Raw genomic sequence first — 21,137 nt, 5'->3', positions numbered from 1 at the left:
GTGGCAGGTGGGGTCCATGGGAGCGGCAGGCTGGGGTGGGTGCAGGCTGGCTGATGGGATGGAAGCCAGGCCTGGCTGCAGTGTGCACCACAGCACCACACTTTGCTTTGGGCAACTAGAACCCCAGCTATGGCCCGTGCCCAGCCAAGCCGCCCTGGGAGCACAGATGCTCCGTTCCACCCCCGATGGCCCGTGCCTGGCCAAGCCGCCTTGGGGGCACAGATGCTCCATTCCCACTCCCGCTCATCGCCCGTGATCGGCCGAGCTGACCCCGTGGTTCATTCCTGGCATCCCTGTCTCTGAGGTGGAGGAGTTTGCACACTTTGACTTTGGCGTCTGGAGGAAGCGGTACATGCAGTGGATCAGCCACAGGAAATCCCGCATCCTGGATGTTTTCCGAGGCATCGACCGGGACCAGGACGGGCGGATCAGCCAGCAGGAGTTTGTCCAGAGCGTCCTCTCCTCCAGTGAGCAGGGGCCCAGGCCCTGGAGGTGGGGGGGTGGGGTCCCTCCGGGGGATCTGGGGAGCCTGGGTCTGGCTGACCTGGTTGATGCAAGCTGCATGCTCCCCACATCACCTGGTTTCCATGGTGACTAGAAGGTGTCATTGGGAAGAGATGTTTTTGTAGGGCTGTGAGGGCTGATACTGGCGGGGGTGGGTGGGGGAGGGTCAGGACCCCGACACTGGGGAATTTCTCCCTCCGGGAAGGACTGGGGCCAGGGAGACCCAGACCAGAGCCGGGGAGCCGCCTGGCTCGCAGGGGAACCACTGCAGGGGCACCGAAGGGTTCTCTGACAGCGCGCTTCCCCCGACCCAGAATTCCCCACTAACATCCTGGAGATGAGTGCTGTGGCCAGTATCTTTGATATGAACAGTGATGGCTTCATTGATTACTACGAGTTCGTCAGTGCTCTGCACCCCAGCCGGGACCCGCTGCGGAGGGTCGCTGACGCTGACCAGATCCAGGACGAGGTATGGCAGGGTGCGGAGCTGGGCAGCTCAGGCACTGGGAGGGCACCAGGAGCTGCAGGAGAGGATCATTGGCAGCTACTGTGGGGGCAATAGGCAATGAGTGGGAGTCTGAGGGGACCACTGGCATCGTCTGGGCTGGCCTCCTGTGTCATGCAGGCCAGAGATGCTCCCAGATAACTCCTAGAGCAGAGCTTGTAGACAAACACCCAACCCAGATTTAAACACTCCACCACCACCCTGGTATATTGTCCCACTGCTTCATTGCCCTCCCTGTGAGAAATATCACCTCATTTCCTGCCTGCATTCATCTGGCTTCAGCTTCCAGCCCTGGTGCGAAGGCTCAGAGAGGCGCAGTTCCAGGAGGTGGAGGGTCTTAACCTCCAAGAGAGAATGGACCCCCAAGAAGGGCTGTCTCACTGAAGGGGGTTCCCCCCAGGGACCACACGGGGTCAAGAGTGGGCATGACCGGGGAGTCCGTGACACCCGTTATCAAATCTCCGTTCCTTGTGTAGGCGCTCACCAATCGTGCTCCATTCGCCCCAGACCTGCTCGTTGTGAGCAAATAGACAGGCCATCCAGGCCAGGCAAACCCCACTGGAAACATTTGGTTTTCCATATAGTTCCTAAAGCCTCCGCTTCTCCCTGGTTAGAGTGCAGCTGTGGGGACGGGACGGGGCTGCAATGCTGGTGTCTGCAGGCCAGGCATTGGTCACCAGGTGGGTTTTCCCCACTACACTGTCTCCGCTTCCCTCTGCCAGCGATTAGCAGGGTTTATGCCTGGCACCTGGCCTCCAACAGGCTGGGCAGAATGCTGTTGAAAGGCTGAGAAGGGGAAGCTGGAGAGCTGGGGTCTGTCTGGGTGAGGAGACAGCTCCTGTGCTCCAGTATCTGTCCCCGAGACAGTCCAGACAGGCTGGCGAGGAGTTAGCAGCAGGACCAGGGGACTGGGGACCTGTGCAGGGATGGAGGATGATCTGGGTCTGGCTTTAACTGGCAGGTTGCGCTTTCTGCAGCACAAGGCCTTGGGAACTGCGTCAAGGGGAGAACAACACAGAACAATGGAGAGAGGGAGGGAGACAGCCACAGACACGGCCACGCCCAAGCAGCCCTGTGCACTTCTTAGGCAAAGCTCCCATTGGCTTCAGTAGCTGCTGACCCTGAGAAAGGAGCTCAGGTTCTGACCCATACCGAGAAGGGGACAAAGAAAGCAAAGGGCTGGTGGTTATGGGTGATTGCTGGAGGACATGTTCCTTGCCTTATTGGAGCTCATTGTTTGATAATGTAGGAATTGCCAGACTGGATCAGACCCTCCGTGTCCATTGAGGGGGGATATGCTAGAGGTCTATAAAATCATAACTCGGGTGGAGAAAGTGAAGAAGGAAGTGTGATTTACCCCTTCATGTTACACAAGAACCAGGGGTCACCCAATGACATTAACAGGCAGCAGGTTTAGCACAAACAAAAGGAATTATTTCTTCACACAAAGCACAGTCACCCTGTGGAACTCCTTGCCAGAGGATGTTGTGAAGGCCATGACAATAACAGGGTTCAAAAAATAATTAGATGAGTTCCTGGAGGACAGGTCCATCAATGGCTATTAACCAAGATGCTCAGGGATTTAACCCCATGCTCTGGGTGTCCCTAAACCTCTGAATGACAGAAGCTGGGCCTGGATGACAGGGTATGGGTCACTCAAAATTACCCTGCTCTGTTCATTCCCTCTGAAGCACTTGGTTCCAGATACTGTTGGATGACAAGTTACTGGGCTAGATAGACCCAACATGGCCGTTCCTATTTTTGATTGAACTTTTTGAGTCTTTCAATATAAGGCAGGTTTTCCAATCCTTTTAATCATTCTTGTGGGTTTTTTCTGAACCGTCCCCAATTTATCAACATCCTTGAATTGTGGATGCTAGAACAGTACCGTATGGTGCTCCAGCAGTGGTCACACCAGTGCCAAATACAAAGATACAAGAACCTGTCTGCTCCTACTCGAGAGACTCCCGTTTCTGCATCCAAGGATCCCATTAGCCCTTTGGCCACCGCATCACACTGAGGCTCATGTTCAGCGGATTATCCACCACAGCCCTCAAATTTTTTTCAGAGTCCCTGCTTCCCAGGGTAGAGTTCCCCCTCCTGTGTTCTTTGTGCCTGGATATATACATTTGCATTTAGCCCTCTGGTTTGCTTGCACCCAGTTGACCAGGTGATCCAGGTCACTCTGAATCAGAATTTCAATCTGAATTTACCACGCCCCCAATTCTTGTGTCATTTGCAGAGGTGATCAGGCTTCTGGGTTTCTGATGATGATCACTTTGATGATTTTATGTTTTCTTCTGGTTATTGATAAAGGTGTTAAAGAGCATAGGACCAATCACCAGTCCCTGGGGGACCCCCTGGAAACCCACCCGCTCAGTGACAACATCCCGTGTACAGTGACAGTTCGAGACCAAGCAGTTAGCCAGTTTTCAGTCCATGGTCATTTTATGTCATTCTAGTTTAAAAATCAGTGCCATGCGGCACCAAGTCAAACGCCTTCAGAAGTCTCAATCTCTCTGTCAACACTATCATCTTTATCAGCCAAGCTCGGAATCTCATCAAAAAAAGACATCATTAGTTTGACAGGATCTAGTTTCTATAAAGCCACATCGATTGGCATTAATTACATTACCCGCCTTTACTTCATTATTAATTGAGTCCCATGTCAACCACTCTATTATCTTGCCTGGGATCGAAGTCAGCCTGACAGGTCTGTAATTACCTGGGATGTCTCCCCATCTTCTTGAACTCGCCCAGGGCTTCAGGAAGGGAACTCCAGTGACATCTCAGCCAGCAGAGCCTGTGCACTGGGGTCACGTGCGGGGCCTGCGGACTTAGTCACGGGGCAGGGCAGAGCGAGCTGACCCTCCTCCCAGGGCATTGGCAGGGTGTAGGGGGGCCACGATCTGGGTCTTTTTGTTGGGCAAGTTTAGATGCCATCACTGCATCCTTTAAAAGGCTGGAGTTCGTGGAGAGAGATTAGGCCGAGCCCTGTCTGGGACACGTACCTGGGCTGGGGAGTGTCTTACATTGTTTAACGATATTGGGAGGTGAAACCTAGCGGTGGAATCAGGCTGGCGTCTTTACCAGTGATCTGTAAGAACAGACAGACTCGCTGATGTGTGTCGTTCAGGGATATTTAGAAAGCAAGAGCGAACGATTGTCCCAGGAAATACCTTGTCCCACTGGGATGAGCTGGAGGCGCGGTAACGTGACCCTTTTCCTGGGCTACCAGTACTGGCTTCACACTGTGCGACCCGAGCCGTTGAATCTTTCTCAGTGACTTCCCTCACCTCAGATAGCGAGGGGCAGCTGCTGCCCTGCATCTTCGCCACCGGTGTTAGCCATCATGTCCACTGCTCATGCTGGACTGTCCACCTTGCATAATGCCCAGGGTGACATTTCAGACAAGCCTTCCTTGTTGATGGCGTAGCTCCAATCAGCGATCCCCTACTTTGGATGTTACACTCCCCCCACCATGATGCGGTACAGGTTGGACTCGGGGGGAGTCGGCTAAGATTGGCCTCCATGTTTCGTGGTCAAAGACAAAGGTGCAAAATCTAGGACCAGGTCCACCCGTGACTCCAGTCTCTGCATAACAAAACTGTTGAAACAGTCTCCAGCTTTTGCTATTTGGGTTCTATACTCACCAGTTCCTCCAACTCTCACATGGAGGTTCTCCATTGGATTGGGATCGCAGTGTTGTTTACAACAAATATGGAATTAGCATCATCCCAGCACAACAATCAAGTTCAGGATCTATTTGAGTTATATCCTCTCTGTACCGTTGTCTGGCTGCCAAATGAGGACGCTGTGCTGCTCAGACTGGGCAAAGCTGGAGGCTTTCCACACAACATGCCAGCATTGTATTTTGGGCATAAAGTGGGATGACTTCACTTGTAATGCAGATGTTTATGGTCGCTCTGGTCTACAGACTCCCGGCGTCTTATGCTTTCTGACATGTCATGAGAATGCCACAAGACATTCCAGCAAAATCATTCTCCGGGTGGCTTGTAACATCCAGGATAAAATTCCACCACCTGAGGGCTGCAGGTGACGCAGAGGCAGACCCCCTATTACCTGGGTTCATCAAGTCTGTTTCGTTTTTGACTCTTGGGCCATCAAGCCCTTGTGGCTGTGCAGGAATGGACCAAATGGTGAATGATCACTCCAGCCAACCGCTTGGCTAAGCGCTGAAGAAGACAGATATTGGCGGAGGGCGAATAAAGCTGGGAACTGGTCACAGGGTGAGCTGGATTGCCTGGGACGGGAGCTCATTTGAACAGGGCATGTTTGGACACAGTGAAATGCAAGGTCAGACATCTAGCAACAAAACCATAGGTGGCACCGCATGGGGGCTAGATTCCAATGCAGTGACCCTGCAAAGGACTGAGGGCTTGTGGCACAGCTCCTGGTGCAGCCCTGGGGCCCAGCCGGGTGATATGATCCCAGGATGTGTGTGCAGGGGAATAGAGAAGGGGAGCAGGAAGGTGACTTGACCTCTGTGTGCAGCACTGCCGAGCCCTTACTGGGATTCTGTGTCCTGCCGTGGGCTCCGCATTGGAAACAGGAGGCTGTAACGCTGGAGAGCCACAGACAGAACTCCAGGGCTGCCAGCGAGAGCCTCAAAGCGCTCTCTCAGTTGGGTTTAGAGACCAGCGTGGAAGTGCCGTGCTTGCAGCCTGCAAGGACTGACGGGGAGAGGAGAGTGCTGACAGCAGCTGGCTCTTTACCAGAAAAAGGCCCAAGAAAGAGGCACCAGCTGGAAGCTGAATCTGGACCAATTCAGCCTGGCAATGCGGGGCAGGTTTTTAACAGGGGGGTGGTTAGCCATGGAACAATTTGCCAAGTGTCGGGGTGGGCTCTCCCGCTCTGGAGGCCTCCGGTCCAGCCTGGCTGGAACATGCTTTAGCCAAGCACAAGCCGCGGGGCTCAGCACAGGGGTCGCTGGCCTGCGCTACATAGGAGCTCAGACGAGATACTCTAACAGCCTCCCTTGCCTGGAGCTATGAATTGTGCCTCCCTCAGAGCCTGGGAGGAGGAAATAATCAGAAATGGGGGGATAGGGGGGCTGCAGGTGCCCTTTGCCGTAGCCACTCCCTGTGATATCACCATCCCAGCCCACCCTGACACAGTACTGCAGGAGGGTGCCAGCCACAGGCGTCCTGCTCCATCTGGCTGATGGGTTGAATCGGGGCTGGCAGGCAGGCTGGAGCTGTTCCTGCCCTGTCACCCTGGCATCTGTGAGGGCCACACCAGGGCTGGGCAGCTTGCAGACTGGTGCAAGGCCCAGGGCTCACAGCAGGTGGGGCAGATGCTGGGGGCGGGAGGGGTCTCTCTAGGCTGTCAGCCTGCGCATGGAGTCCCAGCCTTTGGAAGCTGCGCTGGGCAGTCACAGGCCTCACGCTGCCCAGGACCTTGTGCTGTCTTCCAGGTAAACCGGCAGGTGGCCCAGTGCAACTGTGCCAAGCGCTTCCAGGTGGAGCAAATCAGTGCCAATCGGTACCGGGTAAGTGCCACCCCCTACCCTCGGTGAGATGGGACTGCTGCAGCCTGGCGTGTCCCTGCCTGCTTGGACACCTGGGTCCACAAGCAGGGACACTGCGCTTATCCTGAGTCTCCCTCAGCCCTGACCTCTCTCTGCCGGGGAGCTGGGAGAGGTTCCCCGCTTGGCCAGAGCTGAGACTTGGGGCTGAGTCCTCTCTGCCCTTTGGGCCCCAGTCAGCAGCCTGGTGAGGTGTACAGAGAAGCCACAGCTCCCCCAGGTCAGTACGGAGATGCTGCAGCTCCCCCCACTGCATCAGTACAGAGGGGCCACAGCTCCCCCCATATAACTTTGCTGGTTCTGGCAGGACGCAACTGAGAGTGCCAATTCAGGACAAATTGCTTAAAACAGGGCAGTTACAGCCGAAGGCTGGGGTTTCTGTGCACACCAAGGCGAACCAAACCAGCCAGACAGAGAGGACTTTGGTTTTACCCCACTGGCTAACCACAAGTCAGACAAGCAATTCCCTCAGACGCTCTAGTTTCCCAGTATCACCACCAGTGCCACTCGTTATGGGGACGAATGGTTATGAAAACCAATACCCCAGTAAAAGAAAAAAGGTTCTCTCAATCCCAAAGGTCCAACCCCCAGACCCAGGTCAATATACAAATCAGATCTTACCCACAAATCATGCTGTTGCCAATCCTTTAGAATCTAAAATCTAAAGGTTTATTCATAAAAGGAAAAGGATATAGAGGAGAGCTAGAATGGGTTAAATGGAATCAATGACATACAGTGACGGCAAAGTTTTTGGTTCAGGCTTGCAGCAGTGAGAGAATAAAGTGCAGGTTCAAATCAAGTCTCTGGAGAACATCCCCAGCTGGGATGGGTCATTCAGTCCTTGGTTCAGAGCTTCGGTGTAGCAAAGTCCCTCCAGAGGTATGAAGCAGGATTGAAGACCAGATGGAGGAGCTGCAGCAGCTTTTTATAGTCTCTTGCCATGTGGTCTGTCTTCCTTTGTCCCAAAGACAAGCTGTCCACCACATGGCCTGGAAACACCTCAGAGGTCTGTCCATAGGCAGGTCCCTCATACCTGGCTGAGTCCCGAGACGTGTCTGCCTTCTCTCAATGGGTCAGTTGTGTAGCTGATGGTCCTTAATGAGCTATCAAACAGGCTAGGCAGAACTGACACCAACTTGTCTGGGATGTCACCCAGAAGCATAGCATAAGTTTGAAATACAGACAGAATAGAGCCAATATTCATAACTTCAACTATAAAAATGATACACATATACAGACAGCATAATCATAACCAGCAAACCATAACCTTGTCTTAGACACCTTATTTGACCCCCTTTATACAAGATTTGATGCCCCTACAGGACCTTGGTTGCAACAATGTTCTATACGGTCCCAGTTCAGTCAATAACGTCACACCCCATCAATACAGAGGGGCCACAGTTCCCCCAGGTCAGTACATAGGGGCCTCCCTCCTTCTCCCATCAGTACAGCGAGGCTGTGGCTCCCCCCGCCCCAGTCAGTTTGGAGAGGCTGTGCCCCACCCCCCACACCAGCACAACCAGGCCGTGGCTCCCCATCATTGGGGGAACCAGCTCCTGCTGTGAAGCCTCATTTCAGCATCTGTAACTGGCTGGAGAAGGCTTTTGGCCTGGCAGCAGCCAGAGACTGGGTCTGTGCCAGCACCAGGGCCTGGGGGTTTGGAGAGGGACCATGATAATTTGTCTCCTCACAGGTGTCCCAACCTGTGTAGGTGCTGGATCACCCTAGACGTGCCCAGCACAGCCCCTGCAGACAACTGCCCCGGCAGCGGCCCGTGCCATGGCTGGCTGGCTGCCTCTGGAGCACAAGGGGCTGTAGGTCCTACGATGGGTGACCAGGGACGGTCCCACTGTTCGGGGCTTTGTCTCATATAGGTGCCCATTACCCCACCCCCAACCCGAATGGTCACCCTGCTGCCTGGTCACCCTGCTACTCCCCTCGGGCCAGGCCTTGGCGCCAGGCTGGGAAGGGGCTCGGGCGAGACGCAGCAAGCCCTGCCTCGGGCCGCGTCCTTGCTGCAGAGGTGCCTCACGCTGCCCCTGCTTTGCCTCTGCAGTTCGGGGAGTCGCAGCAGCTGCGCATGGTGCGGATCCTGCGCAGCACCTTGATGGTGCGAGTGGGGGGAGGCTGGATCGCGCTGGATGAGTTCCTGGTGAAGAACGACCCTTGCAGAGGTAGGCAGGGCAGGCAGAACCTGGGCTCCCTGCAGCACGTGGGGCAGAGCCAGAGGCCTTGGGGGCCTGGGGGCTCAGCTAGGGGAATACCCCTTCGCCCTGTGCCTGGGGGTGAGGTTGCCAGCCAGCTGGTGGCCTGGAAACGGCTCAGGCTCTGCCCTCCCCGGGGCCTGTGGGTCTAGGGCCGGGCTGCCTTCAGGGGGCTGCAAAAGGCCCTGTGGCCTCCCGGGCGCATAGAGAGCCCTGCTCAGCTCCCTGGCTGCCTATTGCCTCTGCATTTCTCACTGCAGTCCGGGCCTGTCCACAGGGCTCAGGACGTGATGGGAGACCCCCTGCCATGGGCCCCCTGCACCCCTCTCACAGCAGTGCCTGGGTGGGCCCTGCACAGCCTGGCTTGCTCAGCTGCCATTGCCCCACAAGGAAGCAGACCCTCTCTGCAGCCCCCAGGTCCCTCGCCAGCCCACCAGCTCCATTACACACGCCCTAAACGCTTGAGTCCCTGGCCTCACTGCTAACCCGCAGGTCACCCTGCCCAGTAGTGAGAGGAGGGGACCCAGGCTAGGGGGGCAGGGCCCTCTGGGGAGCCCTGGCCCATGCAGTACTGCTCTCGGGTGCCCCAGCTGGGTGGCTGGGCTGGAGCCCCCAGGAAGCAGCAGGGGAAGGGGAAGTGGCTGGGACTAGCAGGGTTTCACCCCCGATCCTGTGGGGCTCCAGGGTGGGGGCTTCACTGACTGCCTGAGCAGGGCAGGGGTAGCTGGGCCCGAGCTCCCACATACCCCGCGAGGTGAGACTGAGCTGCCCCCAGAATGGCCAGAGCTGGGGAACCTGGAGCTAGGGCAAGTGTGGGGCTCGGTCCCTGGGCTCGGCCTGTGCCAGCCAGCAGGGGGTGCCGCAGGCCGAGGGGTGGGAGGGCTGAGTCCCGGCAAAATAGCAGCCCTGGAAGTCGAGTGTCCCAAAGCTGGGAGCGTCCCCGTGCAGACAGATTTTCCTCCCGCCACCCGGAGCCACGGCTGCCGCAGCAGCAAGAAACGCGGCGGGCTTCGTGCAAGCTCATTTTGTGCTCGGGGCCTCAGAACGAGAGCCGACTGCCGCTCCGCAAGGTTACTTGGCATGTCTGTGGCCAAATTATGAATCAAACCCAGGAGCCCCGGCCCCCGGCCTTAACCCCCGCGCCTCCCAGAGCCGGGCGGAGAACCTCGGAGCCCCACCCGTAACCCCCGCGCCTCCCAGAGCCAGACGGAGAACCCTGGAGCCCCAGCCGTAACCCCCACACCTCCCAGAGCCGGGCGGAGAACCCCAGAGCCCCGGCCCCCACCCGTAACCCCGGCGCCTCCCAGAGCCGGGCAGAGAACCCCGGAGCCCCAGCCGTAACCCCCACGCATCCCAGAGCCGGGGAGAGAACCCAGGAGCCCCGGCCCCTGGCCATAACCCCCGCGCCTCCCAGAGCTGGGCAGAGAACCCAGGAGCCCCGGCCGTAACCCCCACGCCTCCCAGAGCCAGGCTGAGAACCCCGCTTTACCCACTCGACCTTGCTAGAATTGACGTCTCATAGAATCTGCAGCCCAAACCGCACCCAGCTGGTCCCCTGGGCATAATAAGCAGGGCAGCAGTTCATCCCAGCTGTGGCTGCCCCACTGGCAAACCCAGCCAGGGCCCAGGGCCAGCTGTTAGCCCTGATGACTCCCTCGCAGGCACCTCTGCCCGCTTCCCTGGCACGCTGCCATTTGGCCAGGCCCTTTGCAGCCCACGCCTGGCGCTCAGCATGGCCTGCTGACGGGCAGCCGCTGCCCGTGCCCGCACCTCTCGCTCACTGTGTCTGTCTCCCCTGAGCAGTGAAGGGACGGACCAACCTGAAGATCAATGAGAAATACCTGTCCCCAGACACCTTAGGGGCCGCAGCCACCTGTGCCGGAAGCCAGTCAGCCCCCCCCTCCAAAGTGCTGTCCCCCAGCCGCTCCAACTCCAGCCTCAGCCTCTACAGCAGTGCCTCAGCCCCCAGCAGCCCCCTGGCCAGGAAGGTAAGAACCGCCGGGCCCAGGGAGCCCAGGGCGTGACGGGAGGGGGACCCATGGCAGCGTGTGCCCCCGGCAGGGCAGGGCCCCACAGGGACTCCTTCCCCAGGTGGGAGGGTGGGGGCCCTGGAGCCTGGGATTAGAGGAATGGGCCAAAAGAAATCTGATGAGGTTCAACAAGGACAAGTGCAGAGTCCTGCACTTAGGACGGAAGAATCCCATGAACCGCTACAGACTAGGGACCGAGTGGCTCGGCAGCAGTTCTGCAGAAAAGGACCTAGGGGTTACAGTGGATGAGAAGCTGGATATGAGTCAACAGTTTGCCCTTCTTGCCAAGAAGGCCAATGGCATTTTGGGCTGTATAAGTAGGGGCATTGGCAGCAGATCGAGGGACGTGATCGTTCCCCTCTATTCGACATTGGTGAGGCCTCATCTGGAGTACTGTGTCCAGTTTTGGGCCCCACACTACAAGAAGGATGTGGAAAAATTTGAAAGCGTCCAGTGGAGGGCAACAAAAATGATTAGGGGGCTGGAGCACGTGACTTATGCGGAGAGGCTGAGGGAACTGGGCTTGTTAAGTCTGCCGAAGAGAAGAATGAGGGGGGATTTGCTAGCTGCTTTCAACTACCTGAAAGGGGGTTCCAAAGAGGATGGATCTAGACTGTTCTCAGTGGTAGCAGATGACAGAACAAGGAGTGATGGTCTCAAGTTGCAGTGGGGGAGGTTTAGGTTGGATATTAGGAAAAACTTTTTCTCTAGGAGGGTGGTGAAGCACTGGAATGCGTTACCCAGGGAGGTGGTGGAATCTCCTTCCTTAGAAGTTTTTAAAGTCAGGCTTGACAAAGCCCTGGCTGGGATGAGTTAGGTGGCGATTAGGTCCTGCTTTGAGCAGGGAGTTGGACTAGATGATCTCCAGAGGACTCTTTCAACTCTGATCTTCTATGATTCTGTGATCACATAAGGGCTGGATTCCTCAGCCCCGGCTCTGTCTGGCCACAGCCCTGCAGTGAGCTCCTTCCCAGCCGTGTCCTCGAGTAATCGCCTCTCCTCTGCCCCAGGCTGTCCTGCGCCGGACACGCTCCGGAGACCGATGCCCCCGTTCCCGCAGCTCCCTCCTGGCTGACGGGGCTGAGCTGAGCTTCTCTGCACCCCAGACCAGCACAGAGGCAGCGCCCCCAGGTGAGATCCCACAAGCAGACTCCGGCAGCCTGGGCAGGGGCACCGGGAGGGCCCGGGAGGGCTCCCATCCCCAGCCCCTGGGCCTGTCCCTGTTGCCAAAGCTGCTCTTGGACCAGGCCCTCTCTCTGCTTTGCTTCCAGAGCCCCCCGAAGGCTCCCCCACATGAGAGCACAGCCCGTCGGAGCAGCCCCCCTGCACCAGGGACAGGCAGCCACCCTCCCCGGCACAGCCGAGCCCCACTCAGGATTTTCTGCCCTTCCCAATGGCTGCACCAACAGAGCCGTTTCCACGCCGGGGATGTGGCTCCAAGGCTGGAGAGGACGGAAGACCCTGGCCCAACCCTTCAGCAGAGAGCTGTGTATGTGTGTGATTGTGTGTGCATACCTCATGGTGTGTGCGTACCTCACAGGGTCTGAGTACGTGTACTTTGAGGGTCAGGTTGTACCTGTGTATGTACCTCAGGGGGAATGTACCTCGGGCGGGGGGGGGGTGCTTGTGTGTGTACCTTGCAGGGTGTGTTTTTGCTTGTGTACCTCGGGAGAGTGTGTGTGTGCATGTGTGTTTACCTTCGTGTATACCTCATGGGGTGTGGGTGTGTGTATCTGTATGTGTACCTCAGGGTGTGTGTGTATACCTCTGGGGGTTGTACCTCGGGGTGTGTGTTTGTGTACCTCAGGTGGGTGTACCTTGGAGGTGTGCGCACGTGTGGGTGTGTGTACATCAGGGTGTGGGTGTGTACCTCGGGGGGAGTTGTGTACCTTGGGGAGTGTGCGTGTGCACACATGCTCTGCTGAGGGCTCTGCCCGTCCCTGGCTCACAGGGCAGGAAGCAGAGGGACCCGCAGGCAGGGCTCTGCTGTGTCCATCTGTCATGCCGCTGGCCTGGCCCAGGACATATGCAAACACCCCCGTGAAACACACCAGACTGCGCCCCCTCCAGGCACTCGCCAACTCCCCCGGTGCAGCGTGGAGACGGCTCAGGGTGACAGCAGAGACACCCCCAGCCCCTACACCTGGAGACAGAGCCTGGGATCTCACCCGGTCCTGAAGACTCTGCCCCCAGCATCCCTGGGGCTGTAAAACCATGTGCAAGGACCAGCCCGTCACCGTGGGCATCTTCTGCTCCGGTGCTTCATTGTTAAACCTGCCACTGCAGTAGCTGGGAGCCCCCCAGCCAGCGCTCCTGCCCTGCTCCCTCCCCCAGCATCCCCTGCTGGGAGCCCCCCACCCAGCATTCCTGCCCTGACCCCCCACACGCATGCTGGGAGCCCCCACCCAGCGTTTCTGCCCTACCCCCCCAGCGCCCCCTGCTGCGAGACCCCCCAGCCAGTGTTCCTGCCCTGCCGCCCCCAGCGCCCCCTGCTGGGAGACCCCCCACCCAGCGTTTCTGCCCTACCCCCCCAGCGCCCCCTGCTGCGAGACCCCCCAGCCAGTGTTCCTGCCGCACTCCCCTCAACTCCCCCTGCTGGGAGGCTGGGCTCTGCGTTCCCACTGTCACTGAAGCTGCTGTCTGACCCCCACCTGCCCCATGTGGGGTTGGCAGTAACAGGTCCAGCTCTGCAGCCTGCGCCCTGGTCAGACGCTAACCCTGAGCCCGTTGCAGGGCTGGTGCAGGCAGAACCTGGAGTCCCAGCCCAGCTGCGTGGCCCATTTCTGGTGCTAACCCCTCTCTGGCCCCCTTAGGTGTGAGCAGCAGAGCCCCCTGCCCCGCCTCCCCCCCCTCCCCCGCCGCTGAGTGAGGGCGACCAGCCACCCTCCAATCCTGCTGCTGCACCCGCCCTGGCCCCTGCCTGCAGCACTGACCCCTGGCAGCAGGGCCCCGACCCCCGCCATGCCTGGAGCCTGCTCTCCGTCGCCCACTGACCTGCCAGCATTAGCGCTGAATGTAACCACGGCCACAGCCAGGGACAATAAAGAGTCGATTTTTCTATCGGCCCCCGGCGCCGCCCGGCACGTTTGTCCAGCTGCTCCCACTCGCTCTCCACCTGGGGCCCGCCAGACGTGGGACCAGGCCCGGCTGCAGGCAGCAGAGGCCGGGTCATGGTGGCCATTAGGGGCACATGCCCCTGGAACAGCTCAGGGTCCAGGCCAGCTCTGCTCCAGGCCCCTGTGGGGAAGCTGGGAGGGCAGAGGCTGCGCTTAGCTCAGGGCTCCAAGCACAACCCGAGCTCACAACCGGCCTGCACCTCGTGCTGTTCCCCAGCCCGCGGGGCATGACGGCCTCGGAGATGGCTCTGGCCTTGGGCACCGCACTCCACGGAGCCCTGGGCTCGGCACGGAGCGTGCAGTGCTGGGCCCTGGCCCCTGCCCGCAGCCCGTGGCTTGGCGAGAGCTGCATGAGCAGCAGTGCCTGTGCCCTGGCCAGCGCACCACACTCACCCGTGCTACTGCCCACCAGAGCTGGCACGGCTGCTGCCCCTGGGGCAGGCACTGACACACCCCGGGGTGGGCGGCGGGCGGGTGCAGACGTGTTCAGCGGCTCTTATTCATCCTGTTGCCAATGCAAACATCGCCACGGTTCCTGCGAAAGGGACGTTGCTGCCTCAGCCCAGCTGGCACCTGCGCCTCAGGCCCTGTGGCAGCCCGGCTCTCACACCAGAGCTGACAGCTCCCTGCCCAGAGCAGGAATCAGCTGGCGGCCACCGGCGCGGCATGTAGCCCCGGCATCCTGACTCCCGCGCCAGTCGATGCCCCGGCCCTGCACAGGGCAGCACAGAGCAGTGACAAGGGGCCCAGGACTCGACGGGTCCTGTGGGCAGCCCGGCCTGGAGGCAACGTAGCCTGCAACCAAGCCCACCCCAGCGTCAGGGCAGCCTGCAGCCAAGGCTCCAAAGAGCCTTCCGGGGTCAGCAAAAGTTCTGCTCCCAGTGAAACCTCATGCAGATGATTGAATTACCCAATTGGCACGTAGCCGCTAACTTCACCTGATGGGCAGCACACCCTGCGGGGCACCTGGGGGCAGGGGGCTGCTAGGAGAGCAGGTTGACACTGGGGCTTCTGTGGGTGTGGTGCAGCAGGGAGGGAGGTGGGCAGGATCAGGCCCCTCGGTTGCCCTGGGCAGGTGCCAGGAGGTGGGACAGCAAGCCCACGGCGGCTGCCTTCCCGCCACTCCCCGCTGCGCCGGGGGCCTGCAGGCCCAGCTCTCGGGGCCAGGGCCCCAGCTCCCCCCGGGGCTGTGCTGCTTTCAGGCAGGGCTGGAGCCAGCGGCTGGGCCTGCCACTCATGCGGGTGCAGAGCCATCCCTGTCCGGGGGGGTGGGGTGAGCCCTGCCATCAGACTGCCCGGCGGCTGCTGCAGAGGCCCCCAAGAGACCCAGGCGCCCGGCCAGATCCCAGCCACACCGCCCCCCGCACGGGGAACAGGGGGCTCTGGCAGTGGCCTGTTCTCTAGGCACAGCTCCATTGCGCCCCAGGCAGTGCGGGATAGTGAGCGGGAGCTCGCCACGCAGGCGGTGCCTGAGGAGCAGCATCCCGCCTTGTGTGAACGGTGCTTTGGGATCATCACAATGGCAGGTATGTCACAGACCCCAGTCACTGAGCCCGCCTTGCACCGCTCCCTGCTGGGCAGTGAAGAGCGACCCCAGCCCCGCCCGGGAGCTGCCCACCCCCCCCCCGGCTGTGCCCCGAGCAGGGGCTGCCCAGACCTGCCCTGGCCCCTCTCCGGAGCAGGTGCCCTGAGCACCAGGCCCAGCATGGGGGTGAGCTGTCAGAGCACCCTGCAATGGGCAGGACTTTGCCCTGCCAACCCCCGGCTGCCCATTCACCCAGCGTGGTCAGGTCCCCCCCGGAGAGCCGCCCTCGCCACTTGCCTAAATCACCTGGTGCCAGCTGCCAACGCTGCCGCTCCCCGCTCAGTCCAGCGCCAGGCCCAGACTGCAGCACCTGCTGTTAATCTCTTTCCTGCCCTCTGTATTCTCTGTGCCACCCCTGCCCGCTTCTCTCTGCCAGCCCCTGCCCCTTCCCTGTGCCAGCCCCGTCCCCTTTGTGCCAGCCCCTGCCCCCTTCCCTCTGCCATCCCTTCCCCCTTCCCTGTGCCAGGCCCTGCATCCTTCCCTGTGCCAGCCCCTGCCCCCTTCCCTGTGCCAGCCCCTGCCCCTTCCCTCTGCCACCCCTTCCCTGTGCCAGCCCCTGCCCCCTTCCCTCTGCCACCCCTTCCCCCTTCCCTGTGCCAGGCCCTGCATCCTTCCCTGTGCCAGCCCCTGCCCCCTTCCCTGTGCCAGCCCCTGCCCCCTTCCCTCTGCCACCCCTTCCCTGTGCCCCCCCCTGCCCCCTTCCCTGTGCCAGCCCCTGCCCCCTTCCCTCTGCCACCCCTTCCCCCTTCCCTGTGCCAGGCCCTGCATCCTTCCCTGTGCCAGCCCCTGCCCCCTTCCCTGTGCCAGCCCCTGCCCCTTCCCTCTGCCACCCCTTCCCCCTTCCCTGTGCCAGCCCCTGCCCCCTTCCCTGTGCCAGCCTCTGCCCCTTCCCTCTGCCACCCCTTCCCCCTTCCCTGTGCCAGGCCCTGCATCCTTCCCTGTGCCAGCCCCTGCCCCCTTCCCTGTGCCAGCCCCTGCCCCTTCCCTCTGCCACCCCTTCCCTGTGCCAGCCCCTGCCCCCTTCCCTCTGCACACCCTTCCCCCTTCCCTGTGCCAGGCCCTGCTCCTCCCTGTGCCAGCCCCTGCCCCTTCCCTGTGCCAGCCCTGCCCCTTCCCTCTGCCACCCCTTCCCTGTGCCAGCCCTGCCCCCTTCCCTCTGCCACCCCTGCCCCTTCCCTCTGCCACCCCTTCCCCCTTCCCTGTGCCAGGCCCTGCATCCTTCCCTGTGCCAGCCCCTGCCCCCTTCCCTGTGCCAGCCCCTGCCCCTTCCCTCTGCCACCCCTTCCCTGTGCCAGCCCCTGCCCCCTTCCCTGTGCCAGCCTCTGCCCCTTCCCTCTGCCACCCCTTCCCCCTTCCCTGTGCCAGCCCCTGCCCCCTTCCCTGTGCCAGCCCCTGCCCCCTTCCCTCTGCCACCCCTTCCCCCTTCCCTGTGCCAGGCCCTGCATCCTTCCCTGTGCCAGCCCCTGCCCCCTTCCCTGTGCCAGCCCCTGCCCCTCCCTCTGCCACCCCTTCCCCCTTCCCTGTGCCAGCCCCTGCCCCCTTCCCTGTGCCAGCCTCTGCCCCTTCCCTCTGCCACCCCTTCCCTGTGCCAGCCCCTGCCCCCTTCCCTGTGCCAGCCCCTGCCCCTTCCCTCTGCCACCCCTTCCCCCTTCCCTGTGCCAGCCTCTGCCCCTTCCCTCTGCCACCCCTTCCCCCTTCCCTGTGCCAGCCCCTGCCCCTTCCCTCTGCCACCCCTTCCCTGTGCCAGCCCCTTCCCCCTTCCCTGTGCCAGCCCCTGCCCCCTTCCCTGTGCCAGCCCCTGCCCCCTTCCCTCTGCCACCCCTTCCCCCTTCCCTGTGCCAGCCCCTGCCCCCTTCCCTGTGCCAGCCCCTGTCCCCTTTGTGCCAGCCTCTGCCCCTTCCCTCTGCCACCCCTTCCCCCTTCCCTGTGCCAGGCCCTGCCCCTTCCCTGTGCCACACCGGCTGTGTGTGAGGGTTGGGGGACTGGTAGGACAGAGGGCTGGGGTAAGAGGGGCTGTGTGTGAGGGTTGTGGGGCACTGGTAGGGCTCCTGGGGAAGCCAGAGGGTCCCGCACCCCAACTCTGCAGTCAGACGTGACTCTCAGCCAGCCAGTAAAACAGAAGGTTTATTAGATGACAGGAACATGGTCTAAAACAGAGCTTGTAGGTGCAGAGAACAGGACCCCTCAGCTGGGATTGGGGGGGGGCAGTGAGCCAGACAACCACGTCTGCACTTCACTCCATGTCCCCAGCCAGCCCCAAACTGAAACTCTCCCCAGCCCCTTCCCCCCCTCCTCTGGGCTTTGTCCCTTTCCCGGGCCAAGAGGGCACCTGATTCCTTTGTTCTCCAACCCTTTAGCTCTCACCTTGCAGGGGGGAAGGGCCCAGGCCATCAGCTGCCAGGAAACAGGGTGTCGGCCATTCTCTGTGTCCAGACCCCTGCACACACCTGCCCTCTAGGGCTCTGCAGCGATCATACACCCTTATCCCACCCCCTAGATACTTAAGAACTGCATAGGGGAAACTGAGGCACCCCCACAATATTCAGAGGAAACATTAAGAACAGTCCCGCTTCGTCACATCTCTCCCCCTACAAGACCGAACTGAGCGGGGTCACTTTAGCCAGTGACCTGGGGAAGTTCGAAGCCACCAACGTTCCCATGGATGCCCCAGCATCTCTCCCATTCCTTGGTGGGAGTTACACCAGGCCCTTCCAGTTTCACGCCCTCCGTTAGGTCAGGGGTGGTCAATAGCACTTGCATGTCGCATGTGGGAAGGTTTATGTGGCCGCTGCCCTTTTGAGATCCCAAAACCCCCGGGGGTCAAACTGGGATTGAGTCTTCTCCCAGCGCTCCAGTCTGGAGGGCTGCAATTCGGGCTCTCTTGGTTAAGAGCCCCCATCTTGACCTGGGCCACACACTGTTCACTTACAAAACTAGCATGGAGACATCCCTTTCTCAACAACCTTGTCTCCCCAACAAGCTGGCCAAACACAGCCACTTGGTTAGAGGACGGTTTAATTTTCTTAACAGCTTTCACTCCATCTGAGACCTTCTCAAAGCCATCCACACTGGATCCTTCAACAGGAAAGTCAGTGGATCCATTCACAACAGAAAAGTTCTGGCTGTTAGGAACCGAAACTTTCTTGATTAAATCACTTTCACACCCTTCAGTGGCAGTAAACTGCTTGCAAAGACTCCATGAGGATTCCTTTCCCCAGGGGCTTTTCTATGCAACAATTCACCCTTCACAGAAATTCTGCCCTTACCCTCTTCACCTAGGGCTTGCTCTAGAGGAACATTTCCCTGAGCAACCACAGACTCTTTCTGGGTCTCACTTACATCCAGAATCACCTCTGGCCCATCAGGCAGATTCCTACACAATCCCCTTTCAGGCAAACTCACAGACTTCCTAGATAAAAGGTTAGAAGCCTTCTCCTTCCCTTTGCCACACACAAGTTCAGGAATCTTTTCCTTCTTGCTACAGGTTTCCACACCCTCAGTAGGTAACACGATCAAATCACCTTTCTGCTCTCCCTGTGCCCTGGCTAGGATCTCACCCTGATTAGACAGAGTTGCTTCACCCTTTCCTAGCCACACACTAGCAATGGGCAAAATACAAGCACCAGAATTGTCTGGTCTCTGGGATTTTACATAGACACTAACTGGATGCGAGCTAGTGACAGGGCCATTCTCCCGAGCAGACACAAACTTAGGGCCATTCCCTTCCTGGGCTTTAGCTGAATCCAGAACCAACTCTGAGATAACTTCGCTACCCTCAACCATCACAGGCTGAAAGGCCCCTTCTGTCTGCTCCACAGACAAAGAAGAGCCGGAGACACTTTCTCCTTTCCCAGACACACAGCTCGGGATCATTCCCCTGGTCCCAGCACAAGGGCTGTTCACAGACAACTGCTTGGAGACCGGGGTAGCTCCCTCCACAGGCAAGTCAATACCCCGACAGACACAGGCACGTTTCCTTCCCTGTCCCAATTTTCCACCCAGCTAACAGGTAAGGTACCGGGACACTCGTCTTCCACTCTCCTGGCCTTCCCACCCTGCTGACTAGACAAAGCCATCAGCTCACAAGGCTGCCTAGGCTCATCCAAACTTTCCTTATCAAGCACCTTGCCACTCCCCACAGATCCCTGGCCCTGCCTGTGTCTCCCCCTCCCAACCTCCTCAGCTGGGGTCTCAGCTCCCACTGTGCTCAGCGCTGCCCTTGCTGTCCCCGTGGGGGTAGGCAGCGAGCTCGTTGCTTTCCTCACTGCATCAGAGCCAGCATGAGCCCCCTCTCCGGTGTGCAAGGGGGCAGGGAGCATCTCTCTGTCCCACCCAGCCCCAGGGCTCTGGTTACAGGCAGGCAGGTATCCTGAGCCTAGCAGCTCCTCCCTGCTGCCAGCCAGGTCAGCTGCATTTTCACTGACCATTTACCTCTCCACCGATTGATTCCCTGTATTCAAATTCAAACCCTCGGCCGTTACAGGAGCAGGGCCTGGATCCTGTCCCAAAGAGACAAAGTCACCCCCCAACAGGGTCCCACAGCTGGTATCCTGGAGAACCCCAACAACCAGCCAGCCCCACCCCTCCTGGGTCTGCACAGGGATCTGGGCCATAGGTAGGACGAGGGGCTTCATCCCTGGGACCCTCACACAGCCCCTCAGCATCTGGTGGGGCTGCACCACCCAGGGCTTGACAATAGTTCTCTGTGTCCCAGGGTCTCGCCACCCCAGAATGTCTCCCCATTAATCATCACCTTCTGCTCCCACTGGGGCTCCAATGGGCCTGACCCCGGGAAACTCCACATAGACATATAACTTGGGGTGAGGAGTGGGAGCCTGTCCACTTCCCCACCCATCTGGCTGATGGAGTCTATGGCCTTGGGACCCAGCAAGAGAGCTAGACAGCGGGGCTTCTCTGCAGGGTCCCCCTGGTTCAAATCACCTGCCTGCTCAAAGGCGGTGAGGGGGCATCCACATTCCCCGCCCTTAACCAGGGGCAGCAATTTAGTCTCGAGGTTCTCTGCGGAACTGGCACCCCGGGGTCTATCCCCACTCACCCCTGGGAGGTCCCCTCTGCCTCTCCGCTCCACCATCGCCAGTTCATGCTGCTGCTGCTCCTGCAGCTCCTTCTCGGGCTCTCGCTGTCTCTCACAGTCCTCTTGCTCTCTCGGACTCAGCTCCAATCCCGTCCGTCTCCGATCCCCCAATGGGGAACCCAGTCATGAAGACCCCCGTCTGGTTGGGGACAGGAGTGTGACGAAGCGGGAGTGTTCCTAATGTTTCCTCTGAATAGTGTAGGGTGCCTCAGTTTCCCCTAGGCAGTTCTTAAGTATCTAGGGGGTGGGATAAGGGTGTATGATTGTTGCAGAGCCCTAGAGGGCAGATGTAGGCAGGGGTCTGGACACAGAGAATGGCCGACACCCTGTTTCCTGGCAGCTGATGGCCTGGGCCCTTCCCCGCTGCAAGGTGAGAGCTAAAGGGTTGGAGAAGAAAGGAATCAGGTGCCCTCTTGGCCCGGGAAAGGGACAAAGCCCAGAGGAGGGGGGGAGGGGGCTGGGGAGAGTTTCAGTTTGGGGCTGGCTGGGGACATGGAGTGAAGTGCAGACGTGGTTGTCTGGCTCACTGCCCCCCCCAATCCCAGCTGAG

General features: G+C 59.7%; 1 protein-coding gene across 1 annotated transcript in view; it reads left to right on the top strand.

Moving 5' to 3' along the window:
• The window catches only part of LOC119851605 (dystonin-like), a 101,473-nt gene extending 87,620 nt beyond the window's left edge, over positions 1 to 13,853 (top strand). Inside the window, exons 34-40 of the mRNA XM_038391713.2 lie at positions 305 to 467; positions 819 to 973; positions 6,447 to 6,521; positions 8,614 to 8,731; positions 10,565 to 10,749; positions 11,802 to 11,922; positions 12,063 to 13,853. Coding sequence (XP_038247641.1) covers positions 305 to 467; positions 819 to 973; positions 6,447 to 6,521; positions 8,614 to 8,731; positions 10,565 to 10,749; positions 11,802 to 11,922; positions 12,063 to 12,088 — 843 coding nt within the window. The 3' untranslated portion in view covers positions 12,089 to 13,853. The remainder of the gene's footprint in view (positions 1 to 304; positions 468 to 818; positions 974 to 6,446; positions 6,522 to 8,613; positions 8,732 to 10,564; positions 10,750 to 11,801; positions 11,923 to 12,062) is intronic.
• The last annotated feature ends 7,284 nt before the right edge of the window (positions 13,854 to 21,137 follow it).

The sequence above is a fragment of the Dermochelys coriacea genome, chromosome 2, assembly GCF_009764565.3.
Source record: "Dermochelys coriacea isolate rDerCor1 chromosome 2, rDerCor1.pri.v4, whole genome shotgun sequence".
NCBI lineage: Eukaryota > Metazoa > Chordata > Testudines > Dermochelyidae > Dermochelys > Dermochelys coriacea.
The sequence above is the reverse complement of the archived record's forward strand: the minus strand, read 5'-3'. Positions and strand labels throughout refer to the sequence as shown.